The 19,477-nt window shown below is 35.9% G+C and overlaps 1 protein-coding gene across 2 annotated transcripts in view; it reads right to left on the bottom strand.

The window, feature by feature from the left end:
* Positions 1-352: 352 nt before the first annotated feature.
* Positions 353-19,477, bottom strand: part of EMB2771 (E3 ubiquitin ligase) — a 313,580-nt gene continuing 294,455 nt past the window's right edge. For both annotated transcript variants that reach the window (XR_016358446.1, XM_089808665.1), the window contains exons 35-37: positions 1,503-1,581; positions 1,287-1,385; positions 353-1,141 (exon numbers count right to left, since the gene is read on the bottom strand). Coding sequence is in view for 1 of the 2 variants with exons in the window: in XM_089808665.1 (XP_089664791.1) it covers positions 710-1,141; positions 1,287-1,385; positions 1,503-1,581 (610 nt within the window). In the remaining variant the exon portion in view is untranslated. The remainder of the gene's footprint in view (positions 1,142-1,286; positions 1,386-1,502; positions 1,582-19,477) is intronic.

The raw sequence follows: 19,477 nt of genomic DNA, 5'->3' as shown, positions 1-19,477 counted from the left end.
CCACAAAATATCAGGTGTAAAAGCAGTCTTATACAGATGTGAACTTTTTTTTCAGTATCATTTTGCATATAGTTTAGCCACTTTCCCATCAAACTTCGGCCACCTTGAAATATTTTCATTGATAGGTAAGCATCATTTTTTTGTTTTGCACCAAACAAATTTGCATAATATTTTCAGTTCAAAAATACAAATTTATCATACTATTCTATAAAAGTTTGTACCAGACTGTAATTACTCACTATGGGCTTTTCAATACCAGAAAATCATGCAGGTCAGTGGTAAAATCATTCTTATATTTGTTAGAATACAAAGAACTGGACAATTATTTAATCATAAAATATTTACAGAAGCAGAATATAAAGCAGGACATTCTGATGTATAGAGTTAAAATGGCTTGCATCTTAGATGTCATGTCACACGTCAAAGAATTTTCAATCTTCTTTAAGTAATCTGATACATAAATAATTGTTCATATGTTTGGTATTAGATCATTCATTAATATGTATCCTTTATGTAAGACGAAGGTAAGGCAGGTTGGATGCTGGGCTGAGACACAACCTCTAAGTTAACAAGAAATATATACGTTTTATCCTTTCTGCCGATGCCTTCCAATGCAACTGAAACAGTATTGGAAATTAGACCAGAAATGTTAAAGTCAATGTCCCAGGACAGCTGACCAATATTTGTTGAATGGCAAGTTCCTACGCACTTAATGATAGCATTCATCTATGTGAGCAAGAGCACGGACATTTGTGCCTGGTAACATTGATGCCAGGAAAGGCATCCTAGGATGATCCTTTGAAGATGCAAGAGATCTGGGAAGGCTCTCTGTTAACCTTTTCATGGCTAAATTTACAACAGGTGGAGGTGGCATGTCATACCACCTAAGATAAATAGCAAGAATCATGCCAGGTTGAAATCTATTCTGATTTGATTCCACTGGGGAAGGCCATTTTCCATTGAGCAAATAATCAACAAGATCAATGTAACGATTATCTCCATCCATCCGCAACCAATGGCAATAATCAAGTATGTCTTCCACACGCTTTGCAAGAGCTGCAAGAAAAGAAGATTGAATGAGCTCTCCACTGGCATTCTGTAGTTTTCCACTAAGCAGAGCTCCACTGTAAGCTACTGCAACCTGCAAAAAAATTTGGGACAAAAGATAACTTTTGTTGAAATTGATAGAGCAAGTCATATGAAGATAGAAACACAGCAGCGGACATCTAGTTAATGACCATATCGAACATTACGATGATCTTGTTTTCATTAAAAGAGTAAAGAACCTGCAGATTGGAAAGGGCCAAGGTGTTATTGCACATTACTCCTTGACTTGATGCATACTCAGCAAGCGAGCTAACTGTTGTGAATAGGTAAAGATATGTCTGGGATTGAAACAGAACAAATTCAGCCATGTATCATGCTTGTTCCAAATAGAGAAAACATTATAATGCCTGAGGAAGAGAGAAATTCTCTACAAGATGCAAACAAATGAAAGGCACCTGCAGAAGGGCTGGCCGATCTTTGCTGACACATTCAAAGAGAACTTGTACACAAAACTCTTGGAATTCATTTTCAGTCCTGCAAATTCAAGGATAATCTCTTACAGTTATGATCCCTCATTGATATAAAATTTCTCCAATTTTCCTCAACAATATTAAAATCTACTACTCAAGGTGTTGCATTTATGTCTGTGTTTATCATATAAAATTAAAAACTTTGAAAATCATAACTACCTTAACTAATAATATGTCTATTGAATTGTGATAGATATAAGCAAGCTCTGTTGAAAAGACTGATGCAACAGGATCCAATTTGAACAATTTGTTTATATCTCATCCTGTTTGATTTGATCTTATTTGACTCTTCCTCCTTTCATTTTCCTTTTTGGCTGATTCACACATAAATTGAAAGAAGCCATGTCCCAAAAAAGGAAATTTGATAATCGGAAAAAGAAACTGAAAAGCTAAGGAACTTTTTCAACAGCTTGGAAAGAGACTGATGACCAACTCAAAGACAAGCTGTAAAGTCACGCAAAGAGAAAATAGATACAGAAAGCACAAATGAGAAAATTAAATGTTGCAAAAGATGACTGTCTTATTTAAATTGTAACACTGAGAAAACATTAAGCCTCTTACTTAAATAAACCACTAGCTAGATGCTTTATCACATCTCCTTTAACTACCTTCCATGGATGCTGGCTTTTAGGCAATAACTAAAACGTGAGATATGGCATATTTATAGCTATTCAGAGGTAGCAAGAAAAAAGGCATATATATACAAGCTGGCAATCAAGTTAATGTCACAGTGGACTGTGCACTCCTGCAGAATGGATTTTACAATAGTATAGTTTTAAGATGCACTACTGTCGAGAAGGTCAATTTTTTAGAACTTTTAAACTTATTTCATATAATACTAGAATTGATATATATAATTCACATTATATATACATCTAAATGGAAGAATAGTTGACCAATCATACATATTTTCACTAAGCAATGCAGAAAAACTATTAAACATTTAATTGCCAAATCAGTATATTCCCTTGTGCCTTGATATTTTGTATAAAATATCCCAAAATGGATCCATCTAAAGTTTCACACCCTCATGATTCAATGCCATTTTTAGACCAATTATGGACCAATTCTTTGGATAGTTTCTACATTTATCCAAAAAAAACTAATCTTTTTTATTTAAAAAAACTAAAATGAAGCATTTTGCGGACTCATTTGATGGCTTTCATCAGTTTTTCCTTACATAACATAAAGTGAACATTATTCCAGTTTCATAGCAAAACAAGAGATGTGTTTTCATGCCATTTTTTACACTTGTAAGTGCATTTCGAAACAAGGAAAAAGTTGAAAAACATGAAGATTAAAAACACAATACACAGTCAAAATTAGTGAATACATTCCATTAGAAAACAAAATTAATATTTCATTGGGACTACAATAAACATTAAAAGCATGGTTATGGGGAGATTCGTCTCTCCCCTAAAAGATATGTCTTGGAGACGGAGACGAGTCTTGGAGACTTTTTGCGGCTCCAGAGACCTCAAAAAAGGTTGGAGACTTCATGACAAGTCTCCCAATCTCCTAATCCAAAAATTGAGTCTCCCCGAAGTCTCCTGAAAAAAAAAATGTAAAATATAAAATTATTTTATTTTATGTATTTTAGCCCTCAATTTTTTGGAGAGCATGATTAGCTGAAGACCTTGAGATGGATGATCACAACCTTGTGGAGTAGATGATAGTACAATCAACCTACTAGTACTAGATAGATTTCTGGTTTTTATTTATTGTACTACGTTTGTTCATTTTTGTTTTCATATCAGCAATTTAGCATCAAACTATACTTTTTTGAATTTAAAATTTGAATATGCAATGATATTCTCAGTCATTGTCAATCTGATATAATGATGATCATATGCAATATTCAGAAAACAAGTATGACTATGAGATACAGTAATGTGATTATGTGAGTTTTGAAATATTTGACTCTACATTAATGTGACATTACTATTATTATTTACTTTAGTCTTTTAGTTTTACAATATTACTAGTTTGTATTTAATATTAGACTCTTAAAAAAAAAAAATTGTGTCTAACCATCTCCTATTTTTGAAAAATTGTCGTACCGGTACCAATACCAGCCTCAGAGACATTCAAGTCTCCGTGTCTCCCAGTGACCTTGATTAAAACATTAATAAACATGAATTTAATATTTAATATCAACATTTTTTTATTTTATTTTTTAAAATGGACAGAGCCACTATATATATTATTAAAAATTAAAAACAGGTTCAAGGGTTCATTCGGGAAAGAACTTGAAAGAAAACCTGAAATCGTCACCCGATACAAAGATGCCAGGAGATTCCATAAGAAGTGTCGAGAAAATTTACAGAATGATTGCACATAGTAATAATGATTTTCGGAAGTAGACACAAATTTATCTGATCACATGGCGAGCAGAGTTGGAGCATGTAAGGTTAATGAGAACTTTGATCCTTAAAAAACCATCCAGCAAAATTCATAGCCCAAGAAAGCAGGATGCACAAGGTCATTAAGCCACGTTGTCCTGAGACACATGCCACAAGTACATGACAAGGTAACTCAAATACAGCCAGATCAAAAATGAAGATATCAGGTAGACAAAAAATCTCAAGGGTAATCATTTCCAAAAGTGCCAGCACATCCATCTCAATTAATCATTTTTTGCAAGGCACTGAATGACGACATGGAGAGTGCCAAATGATAAATCATGACAACCTTGTTTCATTGTTAATGATATCTAATAAACTTGGATATAGCTCTGCCAGTGTAGTTGGATGCCAACTATCTAGTTTCTTTCCATCACATCCTAAGTTTGAAAGGTAGTCAGCCAATTGGTTACCTACACGATAAGTATGAGTGAGGAGGTAATTTTCAAAAGCATCAATTAGGTGCCAAGCCTGTTTTAGCTTGTATGCTAGACTTCTGCATTGAATTTGTCTCTTAATACAAGCCTGAATAATAATGAGAGAGTCCCCTTCCACTTGGAGCCGAGGTATCTTCATAGATGATGCTATGACAAGGCCGAGGAGCAAAAATGAAACCTCTGTATTATTGTTGGTGCCCCATGGAATAGGTGAAGATTTTATAATTAGAGGTATGCCCAAGTGATTTCATAAACACACACCTATACTAGACATCCCTGGATTGCCACGAGATGCACCATCAAAGTTCAACTTAACAACACCTTGGTCTGGCGGTTGCCATTTCACACTCAACCTATCTTTCTTCAATGTATTTGTGAGGCTTAAAAGATTTGGAATAGACATAAGCTTCCAGTTTTTGAGAATTTGATTATCCCAATTGGAGAAGCCAATTTGCGAAGACCTCTTCCTAATATTAGTTATAACCAGTTCGGAAATTGATTTTTCAATTATGTCAATGATAGCACTAACTATAGATTGCTCCTACCTGAAGATACGCTTGTTCCTTTCCCACCACAATGCCCAAACAACCAAGGATGGGGAACATTTCCAAAGGTGTGCTAGGAGAGATTTTGCATGTAACACTAGCCAGGCTTCAAACAAATCCCACAAGGAGTTTGGCAGTGGCATTGAAAACCTAAGTTTGCCAAGAAGAAACAACCAACAATCTTGAGCAAAAGCACACTGAAGAAAAACATGATCATCATCTTCAAAAAACTGCCCACATAGAAGGCATTTAAATCGTGGGCAATATTGAATCTTTCCAACTTGTCACTTGTTAATGGCCTTTTTCGAAGAGCTATCGAAGAGAAGCAACCTGCTTTAGGCAATGTACAATCATCCCAACAGAAAAAATAAGCCCTTTTCTTTATTAAATTATTCTCCAAACTACTAAGAGCCAAATATCCATCTTTGATTGAATAGCATCCACTAATAGTAGGAGCCCAAAAAATCCTGTCTTCTTGTTCAAGGAAGAATACATCCCTATCACTAACAGCCTGATTGAATAGAAGAGCAATATGATCTGGTATAGGCAAATTGGAAGGATCTTTCCAATTGACCTTGTAAGAGAGAGGATCCACTTGAGACACATAATCCACAACCCTGTCTCCCCAATTGTCTTTAAATATCTGAATGAAATCTGAAAACTCGTCTGGCAGCCAAAGGAGGTAGGCCATTCCATGAATCCTCTCAAAAAAAATGCTTGATGTCCATTATTAATTTCCCAAGAAACATAGTCAAGTATCACATGCCTAGATGCAGTCATAAACTTCCATATTTCAGAGCCTTGAGGTAAGTTTGATGCATTTAAGATTCGAAGAGGATCTAAGGAGTCAAGATATTTTGATTTCATAATCTGACACCATAAACTATTTGGTTTGTGGATCATTTGCCAAATCAGCTTTCCACCATAAGCTTTGTTTCTAAGTGCCAAGTTATGAAGACCCACTCCGCCACATTTCTTGTCATGCATCATATCCTCCAATGAAATTAACTTGATTTTTCTATGTCCAAACATATTTCCACACCACAAGAATTTAGTAATTATTTGTCTGATCTGTTTAATCACTGAAGAGGGAGCATGCAACACAGATGAAATAGTTTGGTATAGCAGAGAGGACAGATCTAACGAGTAAAATTTTACCCGAGAGGGAAAGCCATCTAACTTTCCATGCTGATACCCTACTTTTGATGCTATCAATGATTGATTTTCAGTATACAGCCTTGTTAGCTCCCATAAAAAAGGGGATTCCTAAATATGTTGATGGTAACAATTCTTGCTGGAAGCCTAAAATGTTAACAATCTTGTCTGAAAGGATTGCATTGGTGAAGAAGATGTAAACTTTTGATTTTGGATTACTGATTTGCTGACCTGAAACGGCAGTATAAAGGTCAAGGACTTGCTTAATTGACTTGGCTTCCTGAAAAGAAGCAAACCCAAATAACAGGGTATCATCTGCAAATAAAGAGTGTGTGATGGATATAGTAGATCCAGGCAACTGAATTCCTTTCCAACTTCCATTTATGTGTCTAGAGGTAACCAATCTGCTGAAGGCCTCTGCCATAATAATAAACAATGAGGGAAATAGTGGGTCACCCTGTCTTACACCTTGGGAAGAGGAAAAAGAACCCGAAGGAAACCCATTAATCATGACTGAAAAAACTGCTCCAGAAATACAGGCCTTAACCCATTTACACCACTTAGGAGAGAAACCAAACTTGAGAAGAACCTTAAACAGGAAATTCCAATTGACCTTGTCATACGCTTTAACCATATCCAACTTCATAACGAATGATGGAAGCTGATGAGAGTTAATAGAATGCAACATTTCATGTGCAACAAGAGTTCCTTCAATATTGTGCAAACTTCTTTATTTGACATTTCTAATTAGTCTCACTGATTCATCGTCAGAAAAGGGAAGTAAGAAAAATGGACAGCAAATCTGGTTACTAAGATAGTTTCTGGAAGCAATAAAGAATAAAAAATTAAAAAATGTAACTAACAAATTATAAACAATTAACAGCAATTGCAAGAACAAGAAAACAAATAAAAACAAAAATAAAAGAGGGATAAGTAAAACTAGGAACTAAAACCTAGTCAATCAAGAAACTAATAAAATGAGAGGGTCAACAATAAACAATGTGCAATAAATCAATTTTTATATACATTTAAAATGATTAGTTATTGAATAATGTAGTTGTGGAGAAGGAAAACAATAGACCAACCTAGAGGTCAGTTATAGTCTCAAGGGATGCATCTTCCTTTGCATCAAGTCCTTCAACTAGCCCCGCAAAGCTATGAGAATCAAATGAATGTTTGTTGTAGAAAGGTTTAATTAATTGAAAGTGTTCAAATGCAAGATAAAAATATTTGGATTACAAAATCTGAAAGAGCTAACTATGACAAGCAAACACTAAGGCCTGCAGCTCATTGCCTTGAATGTGGTGGTTGCTGGTTTGACAGGGTTTTCACTAACAGAATAGCTATCAATACTCTCCAACAAATCCTATGGAGAAGCCATCTCCAAATAGCAAACCTATCAGAGAGTTAGACCAACAGGGATAAACTATCCCTCTACACTTCTGGTTTTGCAAAACCAAGTTGGATATAGAAGCATTCACAATATAACTCCATTGCACACTCAAATCTGAATCTAATCAAGCAGATAAACTCATGTAATGCATCAAACATAACATGGAGCTACTGGCTAATGGCGAAGTATCCATTGAACTACAACCTGAATGGAGCATGAGATAGGGGTAGGACAACAACAAAAAGTAAAGTAAAAGTAACTCTGGAATTTATATCAAGTTTACAAAAAGATGAACTTGAAACAACAATATAATAGTAAAACCCTCAAAGCTGAGATCAGTGCCTTATTCCCATTAGGCATCTAAGTCATGAGAAATACAACATTGCATAACAGAGTTCAATCAATAGCCTATGATCCAAGAGATGTTGTCTACAATATTCTTTACTAGGAGTTCTAACTCAGCCTACTTACCAAATCCCTACACAATCTCAACCTAAGTCACAGGATACGCCGAATTTCATCCATGAAGTTTGAACTTGAGCAAATTTTACCCCATCCGAACTTCATCTGAATTTTATGAAATTTTATATAATTTTTTATTTATGATACTATTATTTTATTTTAAAATAATATTGAGCTATTTCATTTAATTATTTAGCAATATCAAACTATTTTGACAATTTTGTGGATATATTACTTGTATTTGAAAATAAATAAATTGATATAAGTTAAAATTTATGTCAAAATTTTCCCAAATTTTTAACCTTTCCAAATTTCATCCAAATTTTATGATCAACGAACGCGAGCTCAAACTCGAACCTTGTGACTTAGACCTCAACCAATCTGTACTTTCCATCAAGCATTTAATTGACTCTTTGAATCAAAGCACAGACAGGAAACTAAGTATCTCATAACAGGACACCAAATGACACAAATCCTTGATTTATTCATTTGAATCTTGATCAAGAAGCACAATGGAGAGATCTGGACCAGAACTTTATATTCACTAAACTCTTTGCTACCTCTGATACACAACAAAAATACAACTCAAAGACCTACTGGAATCTCGACACAAATCCGTTAAATCTGCTCAAAGAATGACTTTGCAGTGTTGCTCATAACACATCAAACTTTCTGTCTGAAATCACAGAAGATGGAACCCAGCAATAGCCAAAATCTAGTTGGAGATTTTCCCCAAATCAATCTCCTGCAAAAACACACAAGGCCTCCCTTCAAATGTTGGAGAAAACCCATTTGCAAAATGATAAAAATCCTCACCAAAATACCCATGTTCTCCTCTATGTAACTTTTCACTTTTTGTATGCTTCTACTTACTAAGCTGCACAATTATTTTACCAATTTTTACAATAATAATTTCCAGCACAATACCTACATTTTATCTCTTTCATTTGACCTGTTGTCGTGACCCTCACTTTACCTTATTATATGCATATACTATGTTTGCGGTATTTTATTACTTACCATATGCACATTACATATTTCATTAATATTTGGAGCCCTAACATTGTATAGTCCCCTTTATTCTCACTTCAATTTTGCACATTAGCTCTCCAATCTAATACTTTACTCATTTAAACATCTCAAGAGTGCATTCCCACTCATTTTTGGGCCAAACTCTGGTCAACTGCCTTCAACTGCCACATGGAGGGCCTTGATTGGCCCTGTCATTCCAATGCTACACCACTTCTGTGCACTATCATTGCCACCTCACACACTGATGCATCAACAACCTCCTACCACCTCTGCCATATGTTGTTGACTCAAATTGCAAGACCACGCAAGCACACCACCTATCATTTGGACCCACAAATCATCCTAACCCACACGCCACGTGTCACCTTCCTATTTCTCCTTCAATCCTCATCATCACTCAACTGGGTGCCACATCACCACCTGCCTCGTGGCCCACACCGCCACATGGCAGCGTCTCACGATCTTGCACTGGATATCGATTGAGCAATGTCAATCACACAATCACTCGAGCCATCCAATTTTGCTCGAGCATTAACATGGGCCCACAAGTCAACCTCTATCCTTTGCCACATGGCACAATCCAATTCATCCATTGGTCTCGTCGATGTCCACTTGGCCACCTACATTATCTTTAAGTCGTATCTCATGCCCACACAAACGGATTTTTGCAATCTCGCAATGCCAATCGACAACTGCTGATTAGGATTGTGGGATCGCAGGGTGTTGTGATCTAGATCAAGGCCTACCTCGCCTGTCTTAGAGGATGTGCCACGTGTCACACTCTTGTTGGTTTGTGCATGCTCGGGTCGTAACTCTATCGTCCTCCACATTGGCACCACATGTTGCACAAAACTCCACTTCCTTGCTCAATCACCATCCTGAGCATCCACGTTATCCACCTAGAAGTGTCAACCCACCAAGTCACCAAATCTGATTACCTCCCGCTCAGTGGACCACATGCACATGGTCTTCTTGGCTTCCCAAAACGGCTCATACCTTAGGCATTTTACTAAGCAAGTGCACTCACATAAAAGACCTATGAGAGCCCTTACACGGGTAATGTGGGACAAAGAAAATGAACCTCCAATTGGCATGCTACCTGCGCACACGCTCACTATTCTCGACCTATGAAATGTTCCCTCTTGCACTAGAGATGTGGGATATTATAACTTAACCACCCACTTTGCAGGGCAATTGTCTCGATTTTGGATCTGAGGTTCTTGCCTTCTATTGTACCCCTTGTGCAACCTCAACTCACTATGAAATGCACTAGAATTAGCTCGCACACCTTCAAAAAATAAAACATCATTTTAGCATGTTGGGCACTGTCATTGCCCATTTGACTACCTCCTCATCATGATCTTTGGTGAACAACACCATTCTGCAAAAAAAAACTTCCTCAAGTTTAGTTTGTTGGTTGTTCACCCCTTGCCAAAGCCCTCACATCATTTGTCATGTCGAAATGCCATTACTAGCAATTGGGCCCTGCCTTACTAAAACATGAGATGTCGGTTTGTTAATCACTGCCCAAGCTCCACACTCCCCAACACTATCCTTCAAAATATTGATTTATAAATAGGTGTCCATTTATTGCCAAACTATGCCACATACATTAATTATTTTTGTCCTATTTCGTGGAGTGAGCTAGTGGTAGGCTATGCACAAAATGAAATGTGTTGTAATGAATCTTAAGACACTCCTTTGCAAATCCAACTGGCATGTGCAAAGCTAGATTCATAAACTAATGCCAATCTCCAATGGACTACCAACTTTGTTAGTACAAATAGCTCCCCCCTCCAATAGGCACTGTTTATACCCTCTACAGTGTAAATTTTTAAATTAAAAGCCCCTCTGAAAACATGATCAGATCATCCTATGTCACTCATGGACATTCTATAGAACACATTACACAGTTTGGAGAACATTGATGACTTCCCTGTACTCTACCATGACTTGAAAGAAGATGGCCTCATATGTGCCAATGGAAGGTTCAAAGAGGCAACAACAAATCCACATATTTTCTTAGACAATTACTAACATTATCACTTAAACCAAAATGATTTGAGCAATAGAACATTAGTATCCATTCTAAATGTGCAAGATCTTAATGAGGCAACTCAAGTCCCAAGTGGAGTTTGCTAAAACAAAATCGATTTCATTTAATTTAGCCTTCCTAAGATAATCAAGGGATCAGTTTCTTCAGATTGAAAGATCTGATTAAGCATGTTATATCCCTAAACTGAATTAGCCTTTAAATAAATTAATGTCTTCATATGCATCGACGTTTATTTGGGAACATTAAACTAATGTTTGGTTGCCTAATTGTAGTTAGGTAATTACTAACTATTAGTCATCAAATAGGAGTGCCGATTTTTGAAGGGTAATCTATTTTGCAAAGGGGCCGACCTAGACAAGGTCATGTCCCTTCTAAGGACATGCTCCTTGGTTAGACTATAAATAAGGGGTTTGAATGTGGATAGAAGACACACTTTCAATATACAAGTCTGCACTTCTAGCATATCTACCTTGGGCAATTTATAGCAGGGATATAAAACAATTTTCAAAATACTATATTATTCTCCAAAGTAATTAATATTTTGTCCTGAATATTCTAAGGACCATTAGCAGCAAGAAGAAGGTATTTCATCAGTATTATGTTATCAGAATTTGCAAAAATCTTACATGGTATCAGAGCTCTGGTAGTTGAACCGTGGCTCTGCAAATTGATAATTAGATTTAAAACATATCTAAGCGATATCCTTCTACCTACAGTGGCCAATGCAATCAGACCCGAAGAGAGGTTTGATGGAAAAGACCACTTCATTGCATGGAAATTCAGAATTATGATGGCTCTTGAAGAAAATGATGTAACACAATTTGTTGATGAGGAATCCAAGCAACCTAATGTTGATCCTTACAAAACTATCTGGATCAAAGGAAACAAGGAAACAAGAAAGCCATGAAAATCATATTAGATGGAGTTAAAAATGAAATAGTACCTATGCTTATGAAACATCAAACAACATTCAATATGATGAGTGCATTAATAAATGCATATGAGGTTAATAATGCAACTAGAACCCTTTCACTAAAAAGGCAATTAAATCATATAAAAATAAGAAAGGGAGAATCTATGAATTCATATTTCCTAAGGGTGGCTAGTTTAAGAGATGAACTTACAAGCATTGTGTACATAATTGATGATAAAGAACTAACATTAATGACAATAAATGGATTACTAGATTCATGGGAACTATTCTCACAGGGAGTAGGTGTTAGAGACAAACTTCTAGACTTCAATAGACTTAGAGGAGATTGCCTTCAAGAAGAATCTATGCAACTCAAGAAAGAAAAGAAATTGAAAACTGAAGATGAAAAACTTCATGTTCTCAACACAAATTCCTACAAAGGTAAGAAGAAGCACTTCAAGAAGAAGGCTCATCGAAGAAATGACAAACCTAAGAGAGATCTATCCAAAGTAAAATGTTTTGAATGTGAGAAATTTGGACACTATAAAGCAAATTGCCCAGAGAATACAAAGCAACAAGTAAGCTATACAAACATTACTAAGAAAGAGGAAAATTATGATCCTAAGAAACATGTATTGTATTCAGTGCTATCAAATGAAGTATCAAGCAAAGCATGGGTAATTGATAGCGGATCATCTCGACACATTAAAGGATACCAAGAAGTACTAGACTCGATATAAAAAGTAGTGACGAAGTTACGATAGGTGATAATTCCACTCATTCTGTCAAAGGAATTGGAAACTGCACCTTGAGACTGAAGTTGGGTATTTCTTTTCATCTCAAAAAAGTACTCTATGTACCAAGAATCAAGAGGAATCTAATCTTTGTTACAGCACTTGAAGAGACAGAAGGTTGCATTCATAAACGGTAAAGTACAAACCTGGACTAAGAACTCTTCATTTAATAAATCAAAGTTAATTGGTCAAAGAAAGGGATACATTTATGAATTAAATACAGAACCTATTCAAGCCTTAATTCATGAAGTTGCTGATATAAATGAAATGTGGCATAGAAGGTTAGGAAATCTAAACTTCAAAGCCTTATCGACTATGGAGAAGATGGTTACTGGTTTGCCTAAGTTGAATAAAGATCATTCGAGCATATGCAAAGGATGCGCTCTAGGTAAGAACACCAAAAGTCCATTTTAGGATAGCACTAGAAAAACTAACAATATTTTAGAATTAGTCCACTCATATTTATGTGGACCTATGTCTGTTCCTTCTCTTGGAGGATTCTGGTATTATATACTTTTTATAGATGATTTCTCTAGGAAAACATGGATTTACTTCTTAAAATGTAAACAATCAAAAGATATCCTTAAGAGATTTAAAGAATTCAAATCCTTAACTGAAAACCTATCAAGACACAAAATTAAAACAATTAGGTTTGATAACGAAGGGGAATATACTTTAAATTTGTTTAAAGATTTTTGTAAAGAACCATGAATTAGGAGGGAGTATATTGTTCCTTATAACCCGCAACAAAAAAAGGTAGCAGAAAAGAAGAATAGAACAATTATAGAAACAGCAAGAGCTATGATACTTGATCAAAATTTAGAACATTATTTTTGGGCAAAAGCCTCATGTATGTCATGTCCCGAAATTTTGATGTAATTTTTAAATTAAATTAATTAATTAACTGGTCCCAGAATTTAAATAATATAAGGACCTTTAATTAGTTACTTTAATTAATTAATATGGGGCCCAAGTTAATAATTTGTCTTTGTGGTTCCGATTGATTTAATATATCTCAGACCTATTTTTATTTTAGTTTCCGTTGCTAAGTGTTGTCATCAACTATCTTTGTACACCATCGAAAAGGTTTTCCCCAAAGAGTATTTTAGCACAGCTTGTATGTAGTTGTAGGTATGCATCCTGATTAGTTATTTTGCACTGCGAATTCCCGTTGGGATTCTTTGTTGTTCATCATTTCGAAAGTGAAAGATCTTCCCTACTTGGCTTATTTAGTTTCAGTGGGATTTAACCCTCACCCTTTTTCGTCGCCTGTAACACTTCACTCGAATCTGGCAAATCAGAGCACCATCTTTTGGCAAATATATATTAAAAGTTATTCCTGTTCACTTCATTCTTCCACTTCACTCGAATCTAGCAAATCGGAGCACCATCTTTTGGCAAATATATATTAAAAGTTATTCATGTTCAATCTTCATTCTTCCACTTCACTCGAATCTAGCAAATCGGAGCACCATCTTTTGGCAAATATATATTAAAAGTTATTCCTGTTCAATCTTCATTCTTTTGGTGTATCTACTGAATTTGGATCTATAAGTTTTGTTGCATGACCAAATATTCTTCTTTTCTCCATTCGTACATCGTCTGTTTCTTTGCCCTACCGTACAGACAACTCTACATTCATACCATACCCCACCTCACCATCACATCGTCTCCTTCACTCCACCGTACATCCTCCCCACAATACTATACGGCCTGCAAGCTTGTCGTACGACCTTCTACATGTACTGTATGGCTTCCATTTATCTACTGTACAGCCTCACCCATTCACCGTACGGACCTGCATTGACACTGTACGACCAGCATCTGAAGATACCGTACTACATTTTCTCTCCATCGTATGGCCAAAAACCTTACTGTACGGCCATCAATTTGGCCTCCCAGCAACTACCGTACAGCCTCTTTCAGGCTTTCTTCCATGTGTAATAGGATGAATTGATTCTGACATTCGTCAGATTTATACTTGTACAGATCTATTCTAGAGGGGTAGTTGAATAACGAAACATGACACCTAAAGCACTGACCTGAAGCACTGACCCGAAGCACTAAGGGATACTACTTGGTGTACACAACCAAACTGCCTAAAGCACATGACAAGACTACCCTAAGCATACTATGGGACTTCATCAGGAAACCCTAGAAGGAACATTACAGTGGTATCAAAACATAAACCTTTCGAGAGCATCTTCGAAACTTTCGAGAACATTATCGAAACCGTTCGGGGGCTTATCGAAACCGTTTGGAACATTAAATTAATGTCCCCAAATTTTAATGTAATTTTTAAATTAAATTAATTAATTAACTGGTCCCAGAATTTAAATAATATAAGGACCTTTAATTAGTTACTTTAATTAATTAATATGGGGCCCAAGTTAATAATTTGTATTTGTGGTTCCGATTGATTTAATATATCTTGGACATATTTTTATTTTAGTTTCCATTGTTAAGTGTTGTCGTCGGCTATCTTTGTACACCCTTGGAAAGGTTTTCTCCAATGAGTATTTTAGCATAGCTTGTATGTAATTGTAGATATGCATCCTGATTATTTATTTTGTACTGCAAATTCCAGTTGGGATTCTCTGTTGTTCACCATTTCGGAAGTGAAAGATCTTCCCTACTTTGCTTATTTAGTTTTAATGGGATTCAACCCTCACCCTATTCCGTTGCATGTAATACTTCGTTTGGATCTGGCAAATCAAAGCACTATCTTATTGCGACTACTAATTGAAGGATATTTGTGTTCAATCTCCGTTCTTGTTTGGTTTATTGATGAATTCGGATCTATAAATTTATAGTTGCATAACTCAGCATTCCTCTATCCGTACATCATCCCCCACATTACGAAGTGCATCTTCCGTACTACAATCGTACGACTTGGACAACTCTGTCACTATACCGCTACTATCACACCGTATGACTTATCTTCTCCCCACACCGTATAGCCGTTGTACCTCCATCCCGTAAGGCCATAGTGACATTCCACTGTACGGCCACCACACTACCGTATGACCTCCAAGGGGGAACTACCTGAAGCACAAACCCGAAGCACTGGCCACCCAAAGCACTGAGGGAGAACTACCTGAAGCACTGACCTGAAGCACTGGCCACCCGAAGCACTAAAGGAGAACTACTTGATGCACTGGCCACCCGAAGCACTAAGGGAGAACTACCTAAAGCACTAGCCACCCGAAGCATTGAGGGATACTACTTGGAACACACAACCAAACTACTTGAAGCACACAACAAGATTACCTAAATCATACTACGGGACTTCACAAGGAAACTCTAGAATGAAACATTACAGTGGTATCACAGCAAAAACCTTTCGGGAGCATCTCTAAAACTTTCGAGAACATCGCCAAAACCATTTGGAACGTTACAATGCACTGTTGTCTATATTCAAAACAAAAGTCCTCAGTCCCACCTTAGAAATACAACTCCTAAAGAAGTCTTTTCTAAGGCTAAACCAAATATAAGTCCTCTTTAGATATTTGGGTGCCTAGTATACATACATTTTCCAAAAGAAAAGAGAACTAAGTTAGAAACCTCCGGGGGGAAAGGTATTTTTGTCAATTACAGTGAAACATCTAAAGCATATAGAATTTACATACCTGGTCAAAAGAACACTGAACTTAGTAGAGATGTTATCTTTGAAGAAGAGCTTGCATTCAAAAGAACCCTAAGTTCTAAAGATCCCTCTCATATACCTAGTTCTGAAGAAAATCATGAATCTGAGGTTTAGAGGGAGAACATTGAAGAAATTGAAGGTGAAATTCAAAATCTTAATCCTGCGGAAACTCAAAATCTTAAGAAAAGACCACATTGGGCTATTAAGACTATAGAGGAAGCACAAGACTTCGCTGCACCATCTGGAACCTTCAAAGAAAGCAAAAGAGCCAAAAGATTTCTAGCTATGCAACAAACATAAGTTACCTATCTAAATCAGAACCAACAAATGTTTCAGATGCTATCAACATACTACTTGGAAAGATGCCATGATGCAAGAATACCAATCCATTATTAAGAATGATGTTTGGGGAATTGTTCCAAGGCCTAAAGGAAATTCTATTCTCTTCTAAATGAATATTCAAAATCAAGCATGTTGTTGACGGTAGCATTGAAAAATATAAAGCCAGATTCGTAGCCAAAGAATTCTATCAAAAGGAGGGAATTGATTATGAAAAAACCTTTGCTCCAATTGCCAAATACACCTCTATAAGAGCAGTCCTAGCTATTGTAGCATCGAAGGGATGGAATGTACATTAGATGGATGTGAAAACAACATTTTGAATAAAAAGATTACTGAAAAGGTATATTTGGAACAACCTAAAGGATTTGAAACTCATAACCCTAAACTCTTTGTTTGCAAGCTCAAGAAAGCTCTCTATGGGCTTAAACAGGCTTCAAAGGCATGGTATGAAAGAATTGATAAACATCTCACCAGTTTAGGATTCTCCAAGAATGAAGTTGATCCAAATCTCTATTATAAAAAGGATAAAGATGATATGATAATTTTGATACTATATGTTGATGATTTACAAATAACAGGTGATGATCATCTTATAGATCAATGCAAGAAAGATCTACTCAAAGAATTTGATATGAAAGATTTAGGACTTCTTCATTACTTCCTAGGACTAGAAGTATGGCAGAACTTTGACAACATCATACTTAATCAAGGAAAGTATACATTAGACATCTTGAAGAGATTTGGAATGTGGAACTGCAAACCTATGTGTTCTCCAATGGAGACTAATCTACACAATCTTAAGAAAGTAGCAGCAAAATCACCCTCCAGAGATTCTACTCTTTACAGATATAAAATTGGGTCTCTTATGTACTTGGTAAATACAAGATCTAATATTTGCTATGTTGTTAATGCCTTAAGTCAGTTTGTGTATGAGCCAAAGGAGATTCATTTGGCTGCAGTCAAACACATTATGAGATAATTACACGGCAATCTTAACCTTGAGCTCAAGTATGAGAAAGTTCACTTGGACGTACATGGATTCACAGACTCAGATTGGGTTGGAAGTATTATTGATAGGAAAAGCACTTCAGGATGTTGGTTCAGTTTAGGCTCAGCGATGATATCATTGATATGCAAAAAGAAGACATCAGTAGCACAAAGTTCCACAGAAGCATTATGGCTTCTCAGGAAGCAATTTGGCTTAGAAAGTTACTTGCAAGATTATTTGGTCAACCCATGAACCTCACTATTACTCACTATGATAATCAGAGTTCCATCAAACTTTCTATGAATCCAGTTTTCCATGACAGATCCAAGCATATTGAAATTTCTTACCATTATGTAAGAGATACGGTAGACTACAAAACTGTCAAGTTAGAATACATGTGCACTAGAGATCAAACAACATATATTCTTACCAAACCTCTCTCTTGAATAAAGATAGATCACTACAGAAAAAGACTTAGTATGGTTGAATTATAATACACTTGTATTCTTTAATTATTAATGAAATAATTTTGTATTAACCATTGAAATTTGGCTCAGAGACTCGCCCAAGAACATGAAACACTGCCTCCAAGTGTAAATCGACAAACTTCCAGTGCCACAATTTGAAATCACAATTTGCAATCTCACCAACGCTAGATGGTAATTTGATCCTCTTCACCAATCTGTCAATATTGCAGCCAACCTGCAAGACACGGTATGAACAATAGGAGGAAAATAGAAAAATTGTTTATTAGCACAATTTGCAATGGAAATTATCAGGAAAAACCCTTATACTTCAACAAGGGCACCCAATTCAAAAAACTCAGAAAAGCCACAAAGGCATCAAAAGCTAATAAAATATCCAAGCGTGCTTTTCCCAATGAAATGAGCTCATTCTTATAATGCCTTTGTTGACAAAAGTTTCCAAAAGAACTCAACTCTTAAAACTTTCCAACTTAACTTTTTTGGCAACATTTAATACATGGCTTGGCATAATATTAATAATTAAAAAGGCCCCTTCCAATGATTACTCAACCCTCAAGTAATATTATAAAGTTAAATTATAACTTTATAATAAGTCATTTAATGATTTAATAATAATGTGCCCACTAATATATTATAACTCCCATAATACTCATCATTTAAATATGTCGTCTGAAATAGGAGTCACACCTATTATTTCTCCATGTGACCAAATGCACTTTCCAAAAATAGAAAGGGTCCATCTCAATCAACACCCAACTTACCACAAATAGTGAGTACACAAAACTAAGCCCAAATGAAGTCCGATCTGAGCCAAACGAAGACCAACCTGTAACTTACTGAATTGTGGAGAAGATAAGACCCTTCCAAGCCAACTCACTACCTCAGAAGACCCTCTATCCACCATAATTAGCCTACGAGGATCACAATTATAGGCTAATCTCTCAAACTCTGATATTGGCAAAAATAAGGACGTTACATATTGCTGAAAATTAGTTCTACCTTGTTCCTAATAGGTGTTTGAGATTCTAGAAAGTTAGGAATTTGTTCCATTAAATGCAGTTGAAGACTGTACTAATTAATAGTTCAAGCTTAGTTACCATTGGGATTAGTTTTGGGATTCATGAATAAACATTGTTGTGGTTTTAGATACAATAGTCAAAAACTTCTAATTTTGGCCTCCATTAGGGATATTAGTTGACAAAATTCTTGAAAGGAAAAGTGAGAAACAAAACTACCATCTTCCAATGACA

Source organism: Cupressus sempervirens, chromosome 11, assembly GCF_028749045.1.
Source record: "Cupressus sempervirens isolate cs-2001-9-10 chromosome 11, ASM2874904v1, whole genome shotgun sequence".
Taxonomy (NCBI): Eukaryota; Viridiplantae; Streptophyta; class Pinopsida; order Cupressales; family Cupressaceae; genus Cupressus; species Cupressus sempervirens.
This window is presented reverse-complemented; position numbering and strand designations above follow the sequence as displayed.